The sequence below is a fragment of the Strix aluco genome, chromosome Z (assembly GCF_031877795.1).
Source record: "Strix aluco isolate bStrAlu1 chromosome Z, bStrAlu1.hap1, whole genome shotgun sequence".
Taxonomy (NCBI): Eukaryota; Metazoa; Chordata; class Aves; order Strigiformes; family Strigidae; genus Strix; species Strix aluco.
Window position 1 is genome coordinate 75,130,770 of NC_133971.1, and position 16,655 is coordinate 75,147,424.

At 42.9% G+C, this 16,655-nt stretch overlaps 1 protein-coding gene across 1 annotated transcript; it reads right to left on the bottom strand.

The window, feature by feature from the left end:
• Positions 1 to 272: 272 nt before the first annotated feature.
• LOC141918663 (forkhead box protein J1-B-like) lies at positions 273 to 16,032 on the bottom strand. The gene is given in 5 exon segments (XM_074813411.1): positions 273 to 1,048; positions 1,051 to 1,123; positions 1,125 to 1,210; positions 1,213 to 1,510; positions 15,739 to 16,032. Coding segments are annotated over 5 exon segments (819 nt in total). The 5' UTR covers positions 15,763 to 16,032; the 3' UTR covers positions 273 to 710.
• Positions 16,033 to 16,655: the final 623 nt, after the last annotated feature.

The window sequence follows — 16,655 nt, forward strand, 5'->3', positions numbered from 1 at the left end:
CTCTGCTGCAGGTTTTCCAGCAGTTTCTTGGGGTTTTCCCCCCCCGCTTCTTAAATACCTTCTCCCAGAGGCACGACCACCATCGCTGATGGGCTCAGCCTTGGCCAGCAGCGGGGCCGACTTGGGGCCAGGGAAGCTCCTAGCAGCTTCTCACAGGAGCCACCCCTGTAGCTCCTCACTTGCTACCAAAACGCCCCACAGCAACCCAACCCAATGCCCAAGCTGCATTTCCCCTATTGCCCCACTATTAAGGGATGCTAGTGCTAAAAGGAGAGGTTTCTTTGAATATATAATATTTAATATATCGTAGAAAAACATGTAAAAAAGCAAACATGCTGAATTTATAAATCTTTTCTTCTTCTCTAAGCAGAACATAGGTCCTGTCCCTGGAAACTAACTAACTAAATTTAAAATATATATATAATTCACATTCCTTCCTTTAAAAGTAAAAAAATAAATAGTGTATATTTCTTCATGGGGGAAACTCATGCACTAGAGACTGCTGATGTGTCCTTTAAAGATACAGCAAGCAGTTCTTGTGGCGGTGTTTTTTTCTCCCCCTGGTGTTTCTGTAAATCATCTGACAATGAAGCTGGTCAAAGCCATTGTAGATGTCTCTGTCTCTAGAAAATCTTGTCCCTTGGGAGTGCCAGCAGCATGGGGGGAGCATCCTCCTAAATTCTGTGTGGGCTTTGAAGGGTGTCTGGCCCTTAGACGAGAGATGCCAGACTGCTCCAGTCGCTCCCATCCGCTGGCAAAGAGGCGTCGCTGAGGTCAAACAACTGCTCGATGTTGACAGAGTTGGAGAGGTCATCTTCTGTCTCTTCATCCCAGGGATGCGGCAGCAGGGAAGTGGCCATCAAAGTTTCAAACTCGAGGTTGTTCTGGTTGGACTTGGTGAGGACCTGCTCCTGCCTCTGGGCGCAGTCCATGTGCTGCCCATCTGCTGTCAAGCCCAGGTTGACTTTCGCGGGGTTGTTTGGAGGCGTGAGCTCCAGATCCTGAAAAAGGGAGAATTCCCCATTCTGGATGGTGTCAAAGATGGCTTCCAGTCCAAGTCCCCTTCCAGCCATCCCAGCTCAGGCTGCTCACCCTGACTCAGCAAGGCAGAGCTGGAAAGCCGCTGGAAAGCCACTGGAAAGCCGAGGCGCCTTCGCCACTTGCTGGAGCGAGGGCTGCTTGCGCTTGTGCCCTGCTGGATTGGAGTTCAGGTCACTTCTTCAAACTCTTCCAGCAGGTGCTGCAACTCCACGCTGACATTGAGGATGTTCTTGGAGGCGGGAGCCGAAGCAGCTGGGCTGGCAATGCACTGTGCTTCTGGCTGGGCTCTTTCGGTGAAGGCTGGGTGGAGCTGCACAGGGGTCATTCTCCGCTTTTTGGAGGCACAATTCTTGAGCTGGTTGGCGTATTGGGGGTCCAGCTTCCAAAACCCACCTTTCCCTGGCTTGCCCTTCTCCCGAGGCACCCTGATGAAGTGCTTGTTCAAGGACAGGTTGTGCCGGATGGAATTCTAGACCCAAAAGAGAAAAAAACCAAGGCTGAATGCTTGTCTGCTACTGCAGCCACCATCTGTGTGCAGAGGCTAGTGGAAAAGGCCATTTTCAGCAAGGACCTTTGGGAAAAAGAAAGCAGAAACAGCAACGTCAAGCCATCCCGGGCTATGTGCCCAGCAGAAAGTCCCCTGCCCCGAGTCACTGGCAGAATTTTCTTGCCTCTTGTCTAGTCCAGCCAGAGGTGACAGAGCCAAGGGGGTCCAGCGAGGACTTGTCAACCAAGAGGAACTTTGGGGCAACTGTCCTTGGCTGTAACTTGTGACCATGGGCCTTGGATCACGCAGAGCACTGGCAGGACCCAGCCAGACTTGCTCAGGCATGGAGCTAAGCTGGAGGAGGGCAGCTCCTCCTTCGTGGCTAAGGAAGGAGAGGAGGGTCTTTACCCTGCTGTGGCCAGGACCCCATTACAAGTGGCAACACATGGCAGCACCACGGCAGATGGCATCATCAGCAGGAACACAGATAACCCTGCAAACAATCCAGGCTGTGGTAACTCCAGATTTACAGTTTCACAAAGTTTTACAAGGGTCAGAGACTTGCAAGCTGAATTCACTGCTCCCCATCTGCCCTCCCCACGCGAAACTTCATTCAGCCTGAGCTGCCCTCCATTATCACCCGGTCGGAGAACATATTTATCATTCCTGCCTGCAAGAATCCTGTGAACCCTCTGCATCCCTGCAGAGAGGGATTGAAAACATCCTTTCTTTTTGGAAGGCACCCCTTTAAAACCATTGTGATCCTCCAGCCATGAGTTTGCAGGAGAAAGTCAACCCGCTGGCATGCAGCTCATCCTCCTTTTTTTTTCTAAAGTGCATCTTTAATCAGGGTCCTGTGTTGCCCTGGATGAGCAAAAGAAGTGGAAAGCAACAGTGTCGGACCAAAACAAGGGAGAGGGGCTATGTCAGCTGCTGAAAGACAGAGAGGGTTGATGCTTGTCTAGACCCTCTAGCAACTGCAGTGATGATTTTGGGTACAAAAAGCATGAAAGCTGCTTCTGAGAGTGACCTGGATCCTTAATGAAACCTGTTGTTGCTACTGCAGGAATCCTCCCTGGTGTGTTCTTGGTTTACAGAACAACAAACACAAGCCTTGAAACAGTGAAAATGTAAGCCAGCTCTGTTGTGGTTTAGGCCCAGCTGGCAACTAAACACCTCACGGCCGCTGGTGGGTCTAGACCAGGACAGAGAGGGCTCAGTCACCACTTCTAGTGCGAGGGAAAACAGACTTGACTCGGGGAAAAAACATCAAATCAGAGTAGGGATAGGAGAAATCAACCTGGATCTTAAGAACACCTTCCCTCCACTCCTCCCTTCTTCCCGGGCTTAGCTCTACTCCCAATTTGCTGTCCCTCCTTCCCACCCGTGGTGCAGGGGGGCAGGGATGGGGGGTTGTGGTCAGTTCCTGGCCCCTTGTCTCTGCCGCTGGGGAGGACTCCTCACAGTCTGCCCGTGCTCCAGCCGTGGGTCCCCATGGGGTCACAGCCTCTTTTGGGCATCCCCCTGCTCAAGCGTGGCGTCCCCCCCAGGCTGCAGGTGGGCACCTGAAGTGCTAAGGCTTGGACAATAGGGCCAAGCCAGAGTTGACCTATAGATGAATCCTGTATATCTTATAACTGATAACCATTGTGCTAACAGGTATTACACTAAGTTATAACAAACCACCTACTCTGATGTAAAAGGTGGAACTGTTGAAGCCTGAGCAACAGGCCCTGAACCGAAACTGTTAATTCAGTATGTAATCCCTAATGAAAGATGCATGGAGGATGTAGCTATGATGAATGTATCTTTCCCTTCCTTTGTATATGAGTAGAGTAACAAAGTCATGGAGGCAGGTGTCTGTCTCCAAGACCTGATGTGATGAATGTATCTTTCCCTTCCTTTGTATATAAGTAGAGTAACAGAGTTGTGGAGGCAGGTGCCTGTCCTCGAGGCCTGATGTGAGACCTTGCGCATAATCCAATCTGATAAGCAGAGAAATTCCCTTAGTTTCTTCCTTGAGCCCTGGCCAGGCTCTGGGGGGAACCTAATGTGAAATTTAAACCAGGTATTTCCGCTTAAAACAAAGGTGCCAGCTATTCTGGCTTGCTGACTTTTAGCATATAAGGCTGGGCCTGCTCACAGCGACTTTGGAAGCCTCACCTACGGGTGGACGCACCGCGTAGGATTTCCCACTTGCCGGGACAGGCTCTGCAAATCCTCGCTGTAACCGGGGCTGCCCAGCGACTGCGGGTCTGGATGATGGTAAAGTATGCAAGTGGTGATGGATCTTTCTTAATCACTATTCTCTCTCTCAGGTAGTAATGATTTGATGCATTATCCTGTATTTTCCTATTTGTTTAAGTGCACTATTCTGTCTTTTCTTACTGTATGTTTTCCATATTATTCTGTTATATTATTTTGTTATTTCTAGTAAAATACACCTGCTCTTTTCACTCTGGTGTCTGAGTTTAATTGATATCCCTGATCAGCAGAACAGCACCTCCCCACTGTTACCCTCCCTGGGTGCGGGGCACAGCTGCCTCCCCATGGGCTGCCCCACGGGCTGCAGGGGAACCTCTGCTCTGGGCCCGGAGCACCTCCTGCCCCTCCTTCTGCCCCGACCTTGGGGTCTGCAGAGTTGTTGCTGCCACAATTCTCACTCTTCTCCCCAGCCGAACTTGCCATTGTGCAGCAGCTTTTTCCACTTCTTAAACATGTTACCCCAGAGGCGCTACCACCGTCGGTGATGGGCTCAGCCTTGGCCAGTGGTGGGTCCCTCTTGGAGCTGCTGGCCTTGGCCTTGGCTCTGTTGGACATGGGGAAGCTTCCAGCAGCTTCTCGCAGAAGCCTCCTCTGTAGCCCCCCTGCTGCCAAAACCTTGCCACACAAACCCCGTACAGCATGTCAGGAGACGGCAAACAGCAGAAGAAAATTAGTGTATTCTTTCAGAGGGTCTCTGGAGATCTACTCCAAAGGACATGCACTAATGCTTTATCTTAAAGTATTGCACCACTGAAACTTCCCTGCCGTGGTCCCAGAACTGAAGGAGAAGGCTGCTAGTTTCTACAGAGCTCCCTGGGTCTCATCTCTTCGTTATGCTTTGAACAATAACCCAATGCCAGAATGTGGAGAAAAACGGACTCAAAATTAAATGCTCAAAGGGAAAATATAGCTTCTTGACAACTCTGTGCCAAATTAATTTCTGGTTTAAATCAACAGAATTCCCTCAAGAATAAATTAAATCCAAGTAACAAAGTTAGAATCATTAGAGCTACTGTAACTACAAGATTTACCTAAGAAACAAACACTTTTTTTACCTTGAGAAGTGCTGGGAGTTCATATTTACGGTGTGCTTGAAGAAGAAGCTGCAATACTTTTCTGGCTATTCACTAGACCATAGCAAGCATCTAAATATACAGTGAAAACACATTTTTGGCATAACTCCATGAAACAGATGGTCAGCGACTCCAGACAAACATCTTCCAGATACAAGTCCACATAGAGATAGCAAAAATATCCCCTCGCTTTCCATTTTTATCAGTTTTCTGTCAGAATTTGGTAACAAGTTGTGGCATTTAAAGCAATTTAAAAGACCCTTAAAATTAAAATAAATGTTCTGATTAAGAAAAATGTTGGTGTCTGATGTATCTTTGTTCACCTAAAAGTTCTTAACTCAGGAAAATTTAAATAGCTATTTCTCTAAAACATTCATTAGCAGTGTGACTTATTAGAATCTGCTAATCTTTCAGACACCCAAACATTTTATTTTGTGTGATTCTATTTTTAACTCTGACTTGAGGTAACTGAGGAAAAGCCAAGGAACCAAATACATTTGCAAATCTGTATTAAATCTGCAATTAACAAGGTTAAGAGGTTTATTATTTTAATTGCAGAGTTATCCGGAGAGACTCATTGTACCAGCTACTGTACAGGCATTGCTGAAAGACATTATCTTGACTCTGAAGAGTTGTCAAGTATGTTAAAAAAATCAAACAGGCCTTGTTGAATGTATATGGCTATTATTACTTATTTGGATGGCCAGGGAGTGATTGCAGAAACTACTGTCATTAAACTCACTGGGTCAGTTATGACAGTGGGTATCACTCAAGGGAAGTGCAGCAGGGCCAGGTTCTGCAGACAGGAGCCCACGCAAGAGCCTTCTGTCACATTTTATTATTGGCTTTTGCCTTATAATTCTTCTGCCACTTTCAATAAACTGCCTTTCCATAAGCTCACCCCTATCTGGCCAGCCCCGCTGGGGCAGTGTGGGAGGCTGAGGGCACACAGGAACGGCTCTCAGGCTTTTTTGCCCACATTAGGGAGGTCAGAGCTATCAGCAAACTAGTCACCGGTCAGAGGTCACGACTGATCCCAACCCAGGTCTCTAAAGAGTCACAAATTTTTTTGAGGGCTGACTGCTCCTTAATGGAAAGCTGTTCAAGATGATCAGTATTTTTAAAAACTGCAGAGATGCTGAGCTAACAATGAGCTTGCCTTGTATTTATGTCACAGTCTCTTGAATCAAGGGCAGGAGGCCTCTGCAGGACAAAAAGCCACCTGCCTTTTAACAGTCATCCTCGGTATCCTAGCCAAGCCTGGAGCAGTCAGGCTTTTTACTATTTAGAAACAAATAAAATGCAAGTTAAGTAATAAGGGGTTCTTGGAATTGTGTATCTAAGACTGGCTCATTTGAAGGACACTATCTAAACCAGTATTTCTACAAATGCTAACGATTCAGACTGTAGAAGGGCACCACTGACCTCTTTTCAAAGTGCACAATTAAGTAAGTTTATATTGAGCATACACGCAGGTATGGAAACAGGCACTAAGACTACAACATTTAAAAGCACAATAAACATTTGGTTAATTGGGTTTATCACTCCCACAGATACATGCTTTACTGGTCACAGCAATAAACACCATCTGCTCTTTGCTAACTGGTAGTGACCTACCAACCTTTTCTAACCTGGAGAGTTTGGAATGTAAAAGGAAGATCTAAAGGAGTTGTAATACACTGGGATTTCCAATATCTTACTCTTACTGAGCTGAAGATGATTTCAAAGTAGGTGAAAGATTTCTCTTTGCCAGATGCTATATTTGCAAAGTTAAGTTCTAAGTCAACAAGAACCAGGATAAGTCAGGGTTGAATACCCAGCAATAAAATGAATGCATCTTTCCCATGTATGTTAGTGATACTGGACTAGTAAAATTATAGCCTAAAACTCAAATTTCTTTTCAGTCAAGGAAATGATAAGAACAGCTAATTTGGACCCAGTATGTTATTGAACTGATTTAGCATGCGTGCATATAGTATCTAATTTTGTAGACAGCATTGTATTAAATCAAAAATGGTTTCTATTAATCTAACTAAACACTCTGTTAGTCAACTTGATTGTCTTTTGCTATTGAAGTAATTATACTTACAGCAGCATTTATATATCAATTTACATATACTGAGCCCTACGCAACATTAATTTTACTCTCAAGTCACGTTCATAATCAAAGCAAAGCATTACTTTAAATTGACTGACATATGCAAACTCACAGAGCTCTCTGGAAATTAAACCAGCAAGCAAAAGCACTCAAAAACACTCTACAAAATTCTGGTTCTTCCCCCTCCCACCATACATTTTCTATACTATTTTTTTTTGTTCTTTATTACTAAGGACAAATGCAAGAAAATACAATCTTTCTTCCTTAGACCTCATTACCTCCTACTTTTTCTACACTTAAGAGAGGAAAACCAAATATCTTTCAAGATTTTTTAATGAGGACTTGGCTGATCTGAAGTAGTAATGCAACAAAATGTGTTAAGAGGAGCAAAGCGTTCCAGAACAACATTGTCAAGGTGAAAACAATACTGTGTTAATGCAAAGACCCCAACTGGTGCTCATTCTGTTCCCAAGGTGCACAGATAGGACATCTCTCTGATTCATACCAAAATTTCAACTGTGTTGCAAGTGAAAATTGTACAAATTTAAGACAACAGATACTGTTCTCCACTTGTCTGTTCAATCAAATGTGGCAGGACAGAACACAAGCTCAGACAATGCAAAATAAATACTGTTGGATATATTGCCACTGCTCATCAGCTTATTCTCAAAAGCCACACACTGCAGCACTCTGTTCCAAGAGCAGACTGCACACTAACTCAATAGACTCTTTTTCTTAGCTTTTTTGCTCACTGTGAGGAGCTTATGGAAGAAAAACTAACCAGCATTAACTCGGTATCTGGCACAGACGGGTTTCCATCACAAACCTATCAGCACAGAAAGATCCTCTCCGTTCACAGAACTGAACTGCCCTGGCTTGCTCTGCAGCATGAAACCAGAGGGACTGGGGAGCCTCCTCCTCCACAGGACACGGGGGTGACTGCAGCAGTAGTAACCAGCACAGCAGATTCCTGAATTTAAATTTAACACTGCTGATTGCATAAACAAGCTTAACGTATATATATAATCACTCTGTAATTGAATATAAACGTAACAGATTTGCTAACTGTGAAGAATCAATCACTGTGTTAAATATGCATACAAGGAATGTGATTTTTTCCCCATTATCAGTATGTGTCAGTGTTTATAATTTGCCAAGTTGATAGCCCATAGTACTCACTAATTGTCATTTAGAATACCTACTCAGTCTCATCACAAAACTAGAAATTGGAGAGTTTTATAACATTTGAGTGTCAAAAGCATCTAAAAACCTGAGACTGCTTCGCTGATGGCCTCTCTCTACAAGTGACATAACTGGGCTTCAGAGAGTTAATGTAAGACTGAAAAAAGTACTTTCAGGGCAACACCTTGAAAGAAGAATAAGACGCACTGTATGTGACAAATGAGCTGGCAAGCATGAGCTGGAAGGCCTAAGTGCCTTTGAGTAACACAGGCTACAAGATCTAACAGTAGCTAGGAAGTGCTGACATTGCAGTCCACCAACTGTGAACAAACTGTGCTAGCATGCTCCCACCTGATAAAATAGTAAATGATCTGCTTTTTTCTCTTGCACCCTTTTTTCTTATCCCTGCACTCCAGGCTAAGATCTGATTCTCACTTAAAAGAATATTATAGAAGTAATATTGAATTCTGCTCTAACACAAGATTAAGAAATGCCTCAGGTATATTTAACAACTATCTAGTTTTAATAACTATCTAGTTTATCTAATATTTATTCCATTGTAATTATCCTGCTACAGCACATCTACTGTCTTCAAGAAGGATGAATGTGTTTGCAAAATATGTGTTAAAGATATCAACCAATGCAAAAACAGGGCAGTGAATGTTTTCCAGTCACACTGTCAAGCCAGTACATCCCCAGCTCCAGCTGTTCGAGGAAGCCAGGAGTTCTCTCCTGGAAGGGTTAAGGTGACACAGTCAGCCATACCAAAGTAAATCCCGTGCTATCTAAGCAGATAGTTCAGCCTTTGAAACTCACTTGCATGTCGGCATCTGACTCAGCTGGGCAGCTGGTGTCTATGGCTAAAGAATTTCAAGCACATCACTCCATGCAATGCTGCTGTCTGCCCTGAACCTTGGTCACTCAGGGGAGGCTGCTGGAAATCTCCAGCTTAGCTGCCTCATTCATTAACTGCATGAACTTTGGTATTTCACACAGATTTATGAAATTCATAAATTCCAGGTCTGGAGCTAGGTGTTCAATGCCCAGATCCTGCATGGACAGAAGAGCAACATCTAGACCTCTTGGGAACCTGTGTCTCACAGCACTCTTCTATGTTCCTCTAGGAAATCACTGCGTCAAGTTCCTTCATGGAGTTATAAATGGTGAAGTGTTTTGATTTCCAGCTCTCAAGCATTTATACCATGATGGGTCCCTTATATTTGTCTCTCTGCAAATGCTGTAACCACTGAAATGAACTAAAGAAAAACCACAACTGCCATGACCAAAAAAAAAAAAAAAAAAAAAAAAGTGAAACAATAAGCAAAATTAGCTTTCAACAGACACTGGGGAAAAATGTAAGTGTAACTCTATGTGGAACATTATATTCTGTGGAAATCTCAAAAGTCCTTTGAAGTTCTGAATTTAATCAACACCACATCTGTCTTAGATCATTTAGATCATGGCAAAGTAGAGCAAACAAGTGGATACATTCTTAAAGGTAAAAGCTGTGGATTTGTTCCTGGGAATGTTTTTCCACTGCAAATTTATTTACAAAACAATCCTATTCCCCTTAAAATGTAATATATCTGTAAATAACATTGCACCAAAATAAGCACAGACCAGTGCACTTCAACCTGCAACAATGAAATCAGTGGGCAGCTACTGATTGATGTCATCTTCTCCATTTCCAGTGCTGCACAGTGACACGGACAGCCTAGGAAATGTACTCTCACACTGAAGCACCATCCACAAACTCATAATTAAAACTATGTTTTCATCATTAGATTCAGATTAAAAACTGCCTTATGAAAAGCTTATTTAAAAGCCAGCACATAACTTTCATTTTAAACATATAAATTTGTAGATATTTGCCTCAGATGACAACTTTCATCTTTGCCAGGTTTTTTCTTATGACATGTAACATCCTGTTTTATTTATAATCACACCAGCAAATGGGTATTTCTGAACATGTTTTAATAGTATAATTTCCAGACTAAGGTTTGTCAAGTGCTTGTAGATGTAGAGTATGGATATTACATGCTGTTTGGGTATTCTTAGGCTTGTCCATCCCACACTTAGAATAACAGAAAGTAGCTTTCTCATTAATCTTTAGCAAATGCAGAACAAATGAACTCCAAGTGTGCCAGCAAACACAGATGCCCAAATCCTAGAACAGCTTTCAGCTGCTCAGTTCCAGTTTCCCAGCTGTCAACCTCAAACTTTACTATTCTCTAAGAAATACCAGAGAATATTTATCACATGGAAGTTTCTGATTTAGTACATCCACACAGAAAAAGTACTATGAGAAAAAAAATGAAATGACAGGAAAAATGACTGTGAAAAATAACAGTGATAAATTAGGAAAAGGATTGTTCTATGGAAATCCTATTTCTGAATCATGGAAGTATGGGGGAAGAAAAAAAAAAAGAACTGAAATATGCTATCTTGGATGTCAGTTTGCAGACTACAGTGGGAAAGAGGACAATTTATTACTTATTATTATTTATAACCACAGAATGTTTTGGGTTGGAAGGGACCTTAAAGATCATCTAGTCCAACGCCCTGCCATGGGCACAGACATCTTTCACCAGACCAGGTTGCTCAAAGCCCCATCTGACCTGGCCTCGAACCCATCCAGGGATGAGGCATCCACAGCTTCTCTGGGAAACCTGTTCCAGTGTCTCACCAACCTCATGTAAAAAAAATGTACGCTCCTTCTATCGAATCTGAACGTACTCCTTCAGTTTTAAACTGCTGCCCTCTGTTCTGGCACTACAGGCCCTGGTAAAACATCTCTCCACCTTTCTTAAAACCTCCCTTTATATACAGAAAGGCCGCTCTAAGGTCTCCCCGGAGCCTTCCCTTCTCCAGCTGAACCTCCCCAACTCTCTCAGTCTGTCCTCATAGGGGAGGTGCTCCAGCCCCTCAATCATCTTTGCGGCCTCTTCTGGATCCACTTGAGCAGGTCCATGTCTTTCTTATACTGGGAGCCCCAGAGCTAGACCCAGCACTGCAGGGGGGTCTCACGAGAGTGGAATAGAGGGGGAGAATCCCCTCCCTCGACCCGCTGGCTATGCTTCTTGTTTTGCAGCCCAGGAGATGATTGTTTTCCTGGGCTGCGAGTGCACGCTGCCAGCCCGTGTCCAATGTTTTGTCCACCAATATCCCAAAGTCCCTCTGCACAGGGCTGCTCTCAACCCATTCATCCCCCAGTCTGTACTGATATTGCCTCAACCCAGGTGCAGGACCTTGCACTTGGCATAATGCCTGATGCACATGTGAAACTATATAATTGTTTGCTAAACTGAGACAGAATTTTTATGAACACCTTCAAAAAAAAATAGCAAAGTAGAGATTTTGTAAAGAAACACCTAATACGGGAAGTTTTTTATTTTTGAAGTTAGACTTTGGCAGGGGGGGAAATATTTAAGGTAGCTGTAATCAAAATTCATTCAAAATAAGAACTTGTCTCATATGACATGAATACTACAATGATACCTGTAATATATTCACATTTACTCTTGAGCTCAGGAAAGTAACAAAACACCCTCAAAGCAAAAACCCACAACATTCAAGTGTGGCTCAATTTACTTCCCTTGATAAACTGCATAGTGGGCTAGCAAAGTATTTAAAAGTACAGATTAAATCTACCTTGTGTTATTCTGACTTTAAAAAGAATGAAAACTTGTATGAAATACTGCACCGTGGAAACGGGTTCAAATATTTAAATTCAGACAGAAAACTAGTTTTAGCAAAGCAGGAAAAATCACTCTCAACAGTGTGATTGAAGTTTAGCATTTTGCTCTACAGCTCAATTTTTCTTAAAAAAACCCCCACCAAACCACAGTAATGTTAAACTCTGTTCCCAGTGTCTGTGCAGCCTGAACAGAATCCCCAGAAAGCTGTCAGTGATGGGCAGAGCTGCTTGGCACAGCAATGTCCGTACAGCAGCCATTGAACTCCGCAGCCCTGATGCAGGTTTTAGCACAGTCCTTCTTCATGCACAAACCCCATCGATGCTGCTAAAACATCCAGTTGTGAGCTTCTTCCTTTTGGCACTGAAGTGACATCTGACAAGTCTGACACAACAGACACTTGATAACCAGCTTTTCACTGACTTTCGTTCTCGGGAATTTTAGTGGCATCTTTTAGAAAAGGTTTTTCCTATTAGTTTTACCAGACAGCTTCAGGTTTTCTTTTCTGTGCCTTCTGTTCTGAGCTAAGCAACATCTGAGCTCATTTTTACCTGACATTTATTATCCTCTTAAATAGTGTCATACTTAATACCACCACTCTGATAGAACTCAGTGCTTTCTATAGTGCAAGGAGAATATCAAACAATTTCGAAGTAGGTTTTTTCCCCATAAAATGTCAGTGAGGTCACAGCCCCCAAAACCCACCTTTGGAAGCTTCTGACATTTTTAACAGTTTTCATTTAACTCAAGAAAAGGAAAGAAAACACAAAGCTGCTGGAAATGATGAAGAATACTACACTCTGGTAATATTTTTCTACACTGTTTAAAAGAAGATCTACAGTGTAGAACAATGTGAATATTACCTAAAGATGAAAACCAGGTTTTTCAACAGTAGAAAGACTAACCATCATCAGGTAAGAGAGAAACTGAAATTCGCATCTGGGGACAGATGCTCAGAAGACTGAAGACTTAGTATTAGGTTTCAGTGAAACAGCTTGAATTTGGCACATAAAAAAATCCATCCTCTTTGGACTGTAGCTACGAGAAGGTGCTCTACGGAGAAGCCACAGCTCGCACCAGAGGAGACCAGAGGTTAAGTAAAAACACCATGGAACTCACATACTGCAGCAAGCAACCCGAAGTACAACACATCCATCAGTGTCTCCCAGGAAGATCCATTTTTATGAGGCTGAGGACAATAAAATTTAGATAAACTACACAAATCCCCAAAGATTTGGAACATCCCTGGAAAGAGTTGGAGAGCTGGGTTAAGACTCAAGAAGCAAATGTAGGATGTTCAGGAGAAAAATTAACACCGTAAATTGAACGGAGATCACTAAGAAAGAGACAACTAAGCTATGTGCCCCACAAGACAAATGGAAAGGTACAAAGGTGCCTTGGGACAGTGAACTGTGTAACAAATTCAGACCTCATCCAACCCTCTGAAGCAACCAATGCTGACCCCTCCTGCCCAAAGCACACAACAGGCAAATCGAAACACGGAGTAACGAGAAAAGAAAATGTGTAGTAAACAATCTCCATTTTCCAAGTACTGTGGAATAAACATGACCAAAGTGGCCACGCAACACCTTGGAGAATACTGAAATAGCCCACCTACAACAGGGTAAGAGCCAACGCTTCTGTATTCTGGGTGTAATAAAAACAAAGTGTTACTACATGTAAACAGGATTCCACAGGAGACAGAAATATCAAACTAGAAGTTCTCATGGCAATCTGGGCTAAAAGTAACCATAAATCAGTCAGGAAAGTTCTGGCAGTTACAATTCTTCAGAATTTGAGGAAAAAGAGTGGTGCAAAATCGATCAAGAATGTGGTTTCACATAAAATAGGGACTCCTACTGCCAGTGTTACTGAGGAGAAGAATGCTTATCACAAGATAGCTGGCAGAATAATTTTTCACCTGCTATATTAAGGTAAAGCATTAATTCCAAGCACTTTGAGGACTTCAGGTAAAGCCCTTTGTACAAAAGAAAATTTTTATTCATGTTTCCAAGAGCATATTTTTTTTAGAAATTGAGATAAAAGGCATACATGAACATCACCATGATTACATACTATGAAATATCCGTTGAAATTTATCAAACTTATATTGGTATTGAGGAAACCACGAAGGCTTGTAGCCCATGTCAAAAATAAAGTCAAACGGAAGGAAAACACCCTTATTGCTGTCATATGAAAAATCACTGCTCAGAAATGCCTTGGGCAAAATTCTGATTATGTTGATTGAGGAGGGGGTGAAAGGGGCAAGAAAAAAAAGTCAAACCATAAAGCTGTAAGACTTTGTCAGGTTTTTTCCTAAATGACTGTTCTCCCTTTCCTGAAATAACATAATGAGAAGATGCTACTATGATAATATGACCCTGCATATCAATCCTATTAGTTTATTAAACTGCTTATCTGATATAGGATGTTTTGCAGTAAGCTACAGTCAGTGGTGTTGTTAAGTAATGTATAGGGAAGCATGACTTAAGATAAATCTCAAATATTCAGTATCTCCAACTTAAAAAAGTGAAAAAATATGTTAAAATAAAAATATGCCTCTTAAAATGGTTCTGAAGTTCGATTCTGATCCACAGCCAATACTGTGAAAGAGTGGTACAAATCATGAGGAAAACGTCAGCAGGTAACAATCCAACAAAAACTGTTAGCAGTAAGGCTCACACGGGCAGAAACCAAGGCAGGAATCTATCCCCCAGGATGTAATTTATCTCAGAAACGTGAACAAACACCACCACCTGGTTTGGCATGCTAGATGGGGTCCATGTTTCAGTTCAGTCAGACTGGTTAAGTCCGTCCTTAAGGCACAGCTCTGGTCTCCACCCAGCTCAGGGCTGGGACAAGAGCACAACACGCAGCATCACTTCTCTCTAGGCCAAATTCTTGTTTTCTTGAGACACAAGCAAAAGCCTGTGAGAGGGAAGAGCACAGCACTGTGCTCCAACAGGCAGGCTGCCCTACACAGCCCAGGGCAATCAAACTGCGGCGCTCACACCGGCACACACCTGTCTCACAAACAAGGTGCAAGCAGCACGTGTCTACACGTGTCAGTGCCAGCAACAGGACCTGAAATTTCACCTGAAATTGCAGTTAGGCCACATATTTCATGTCTCTGACAGCTAGAGTAGTCTGCTAAGCAATCTGGGGGGAAAAATAATCTTATTGCATTTTATCTTTTCCTAATTTTCACTCCACTTCTTGGTTTTAAACCAGCAAATGAACCTGAATTACCCTTTAACGAGTAATATTGCAAGTGCTAAAGACAGCCAGAAAAGCCCTACCATAAATAAATTGTAATATAGCCTTCCAACGGGTTATAAAATGGGCATTTTAATACATTTATTACATAAGATGAGAGAATTAACATGAATTGAAACTTAAATGACCGATTAGAGTCACACCAATTGTTTCTTTCACTGTGCAAACCCCTAAGATGCAGGAGCTGGCATAACAACCTCACCTCAGAACTGCCAATCGAGTCCGCTTTTTAATCCACTGCTTTATGCCATCTTTTTACTATTTGCAGTTTGAAGCCGGTTTTATCACCTCCAAAATTTTTGTTTCAGTTTATGGATAGCACAGAAGCAGCTTTAAAGACCCAGGACAGTGTGCTGCTTGTGCCTTGGTGCTCACACCACGGTGAAGGTTGCTGCTCTCAGCAGCTGCAGACTGAGGAATTTCTGTTCATCCCTCAGTGGTGAGGGGTAAATAGCTCCCGATTCCAGTGTGCACCTGACACAGGTCAACCTGCAGGACGCAGACCTACATATTAAAAACACAAGTAATTTGTTTTTAAAATAGGTTAGGTACACCAAAACACACAAACAAACAAAATAATCAAGCAAACAAACATTAATGGGGAAAAACATCAGGTTTTACCTTTACAAGTAAATCCAGTGCCATCAACTGACACCGTGTTTCTGGAACGCCTGTCACTGTGTGCCCTTCTGCAGCTTCACACAGCAGCAGGTCTCTTCTCAACCTCAGGTTCTACCAACGGACATGAAAAATCACGGCACTTCCCACGCAGAGCAGAGGCTCCAGGCTCTCATCTCTGAAGCAAAACCCTTCAAACCTACACTGACGCATTTTATACAAAGTCTACCAGCAATCCAAAAAGCTCAGTACACCATAAAAACAACACCTGGCTGCTATTGTTACCGATGTAGCTGGTCATGGATTATAAAGAACAGAAACCCAGGGTCTGGGAGCATTGCTTCATCGTGGGTATATCCCAGAAATACACGGTCACAGAGACCCTTGCACCACTGTCCTGTGTTTCTCCTGCACCAAAAATAATTCTGCCAGTTCTATACATTTCCTTCCTATTTATACCCGGCAGCAACCAGGGCATTAACTCTTGCTTCCTCAAGTAGTTACACTCTTACCTTGATTAAAGTGTTTTAACAGCCATCCCATGTCAGACTCTAACCCCAATCTCTAGACAGCTTGGCAGATGGTGTTCTGAAGGGTAATGCCAGGTATCTGGTGTGAGTCTGACATCAGCATTCCCTAGAGACAACTCCCCTGCAGCTTTTAAAAATCCACTAAAATATACATAGTCCAGTTATAATGAGAAGGGACGAGAAAACTAATCCTTTATTCAATCTCACTATTGCCCAAAATGCAATTTCCACATGGACTTGGTGCCTAGAAACACCTATTTTATTCTCATTTTTTTTAACCTTACTTTGCACGCTTTCGATTTTGTCCTTCGTGCATTTTCTCCCTTTCCCATGAACACGTACAGGCTCTCAGTAGACACTCCCCCCACCACCCCGGGAAAAGATGGAACT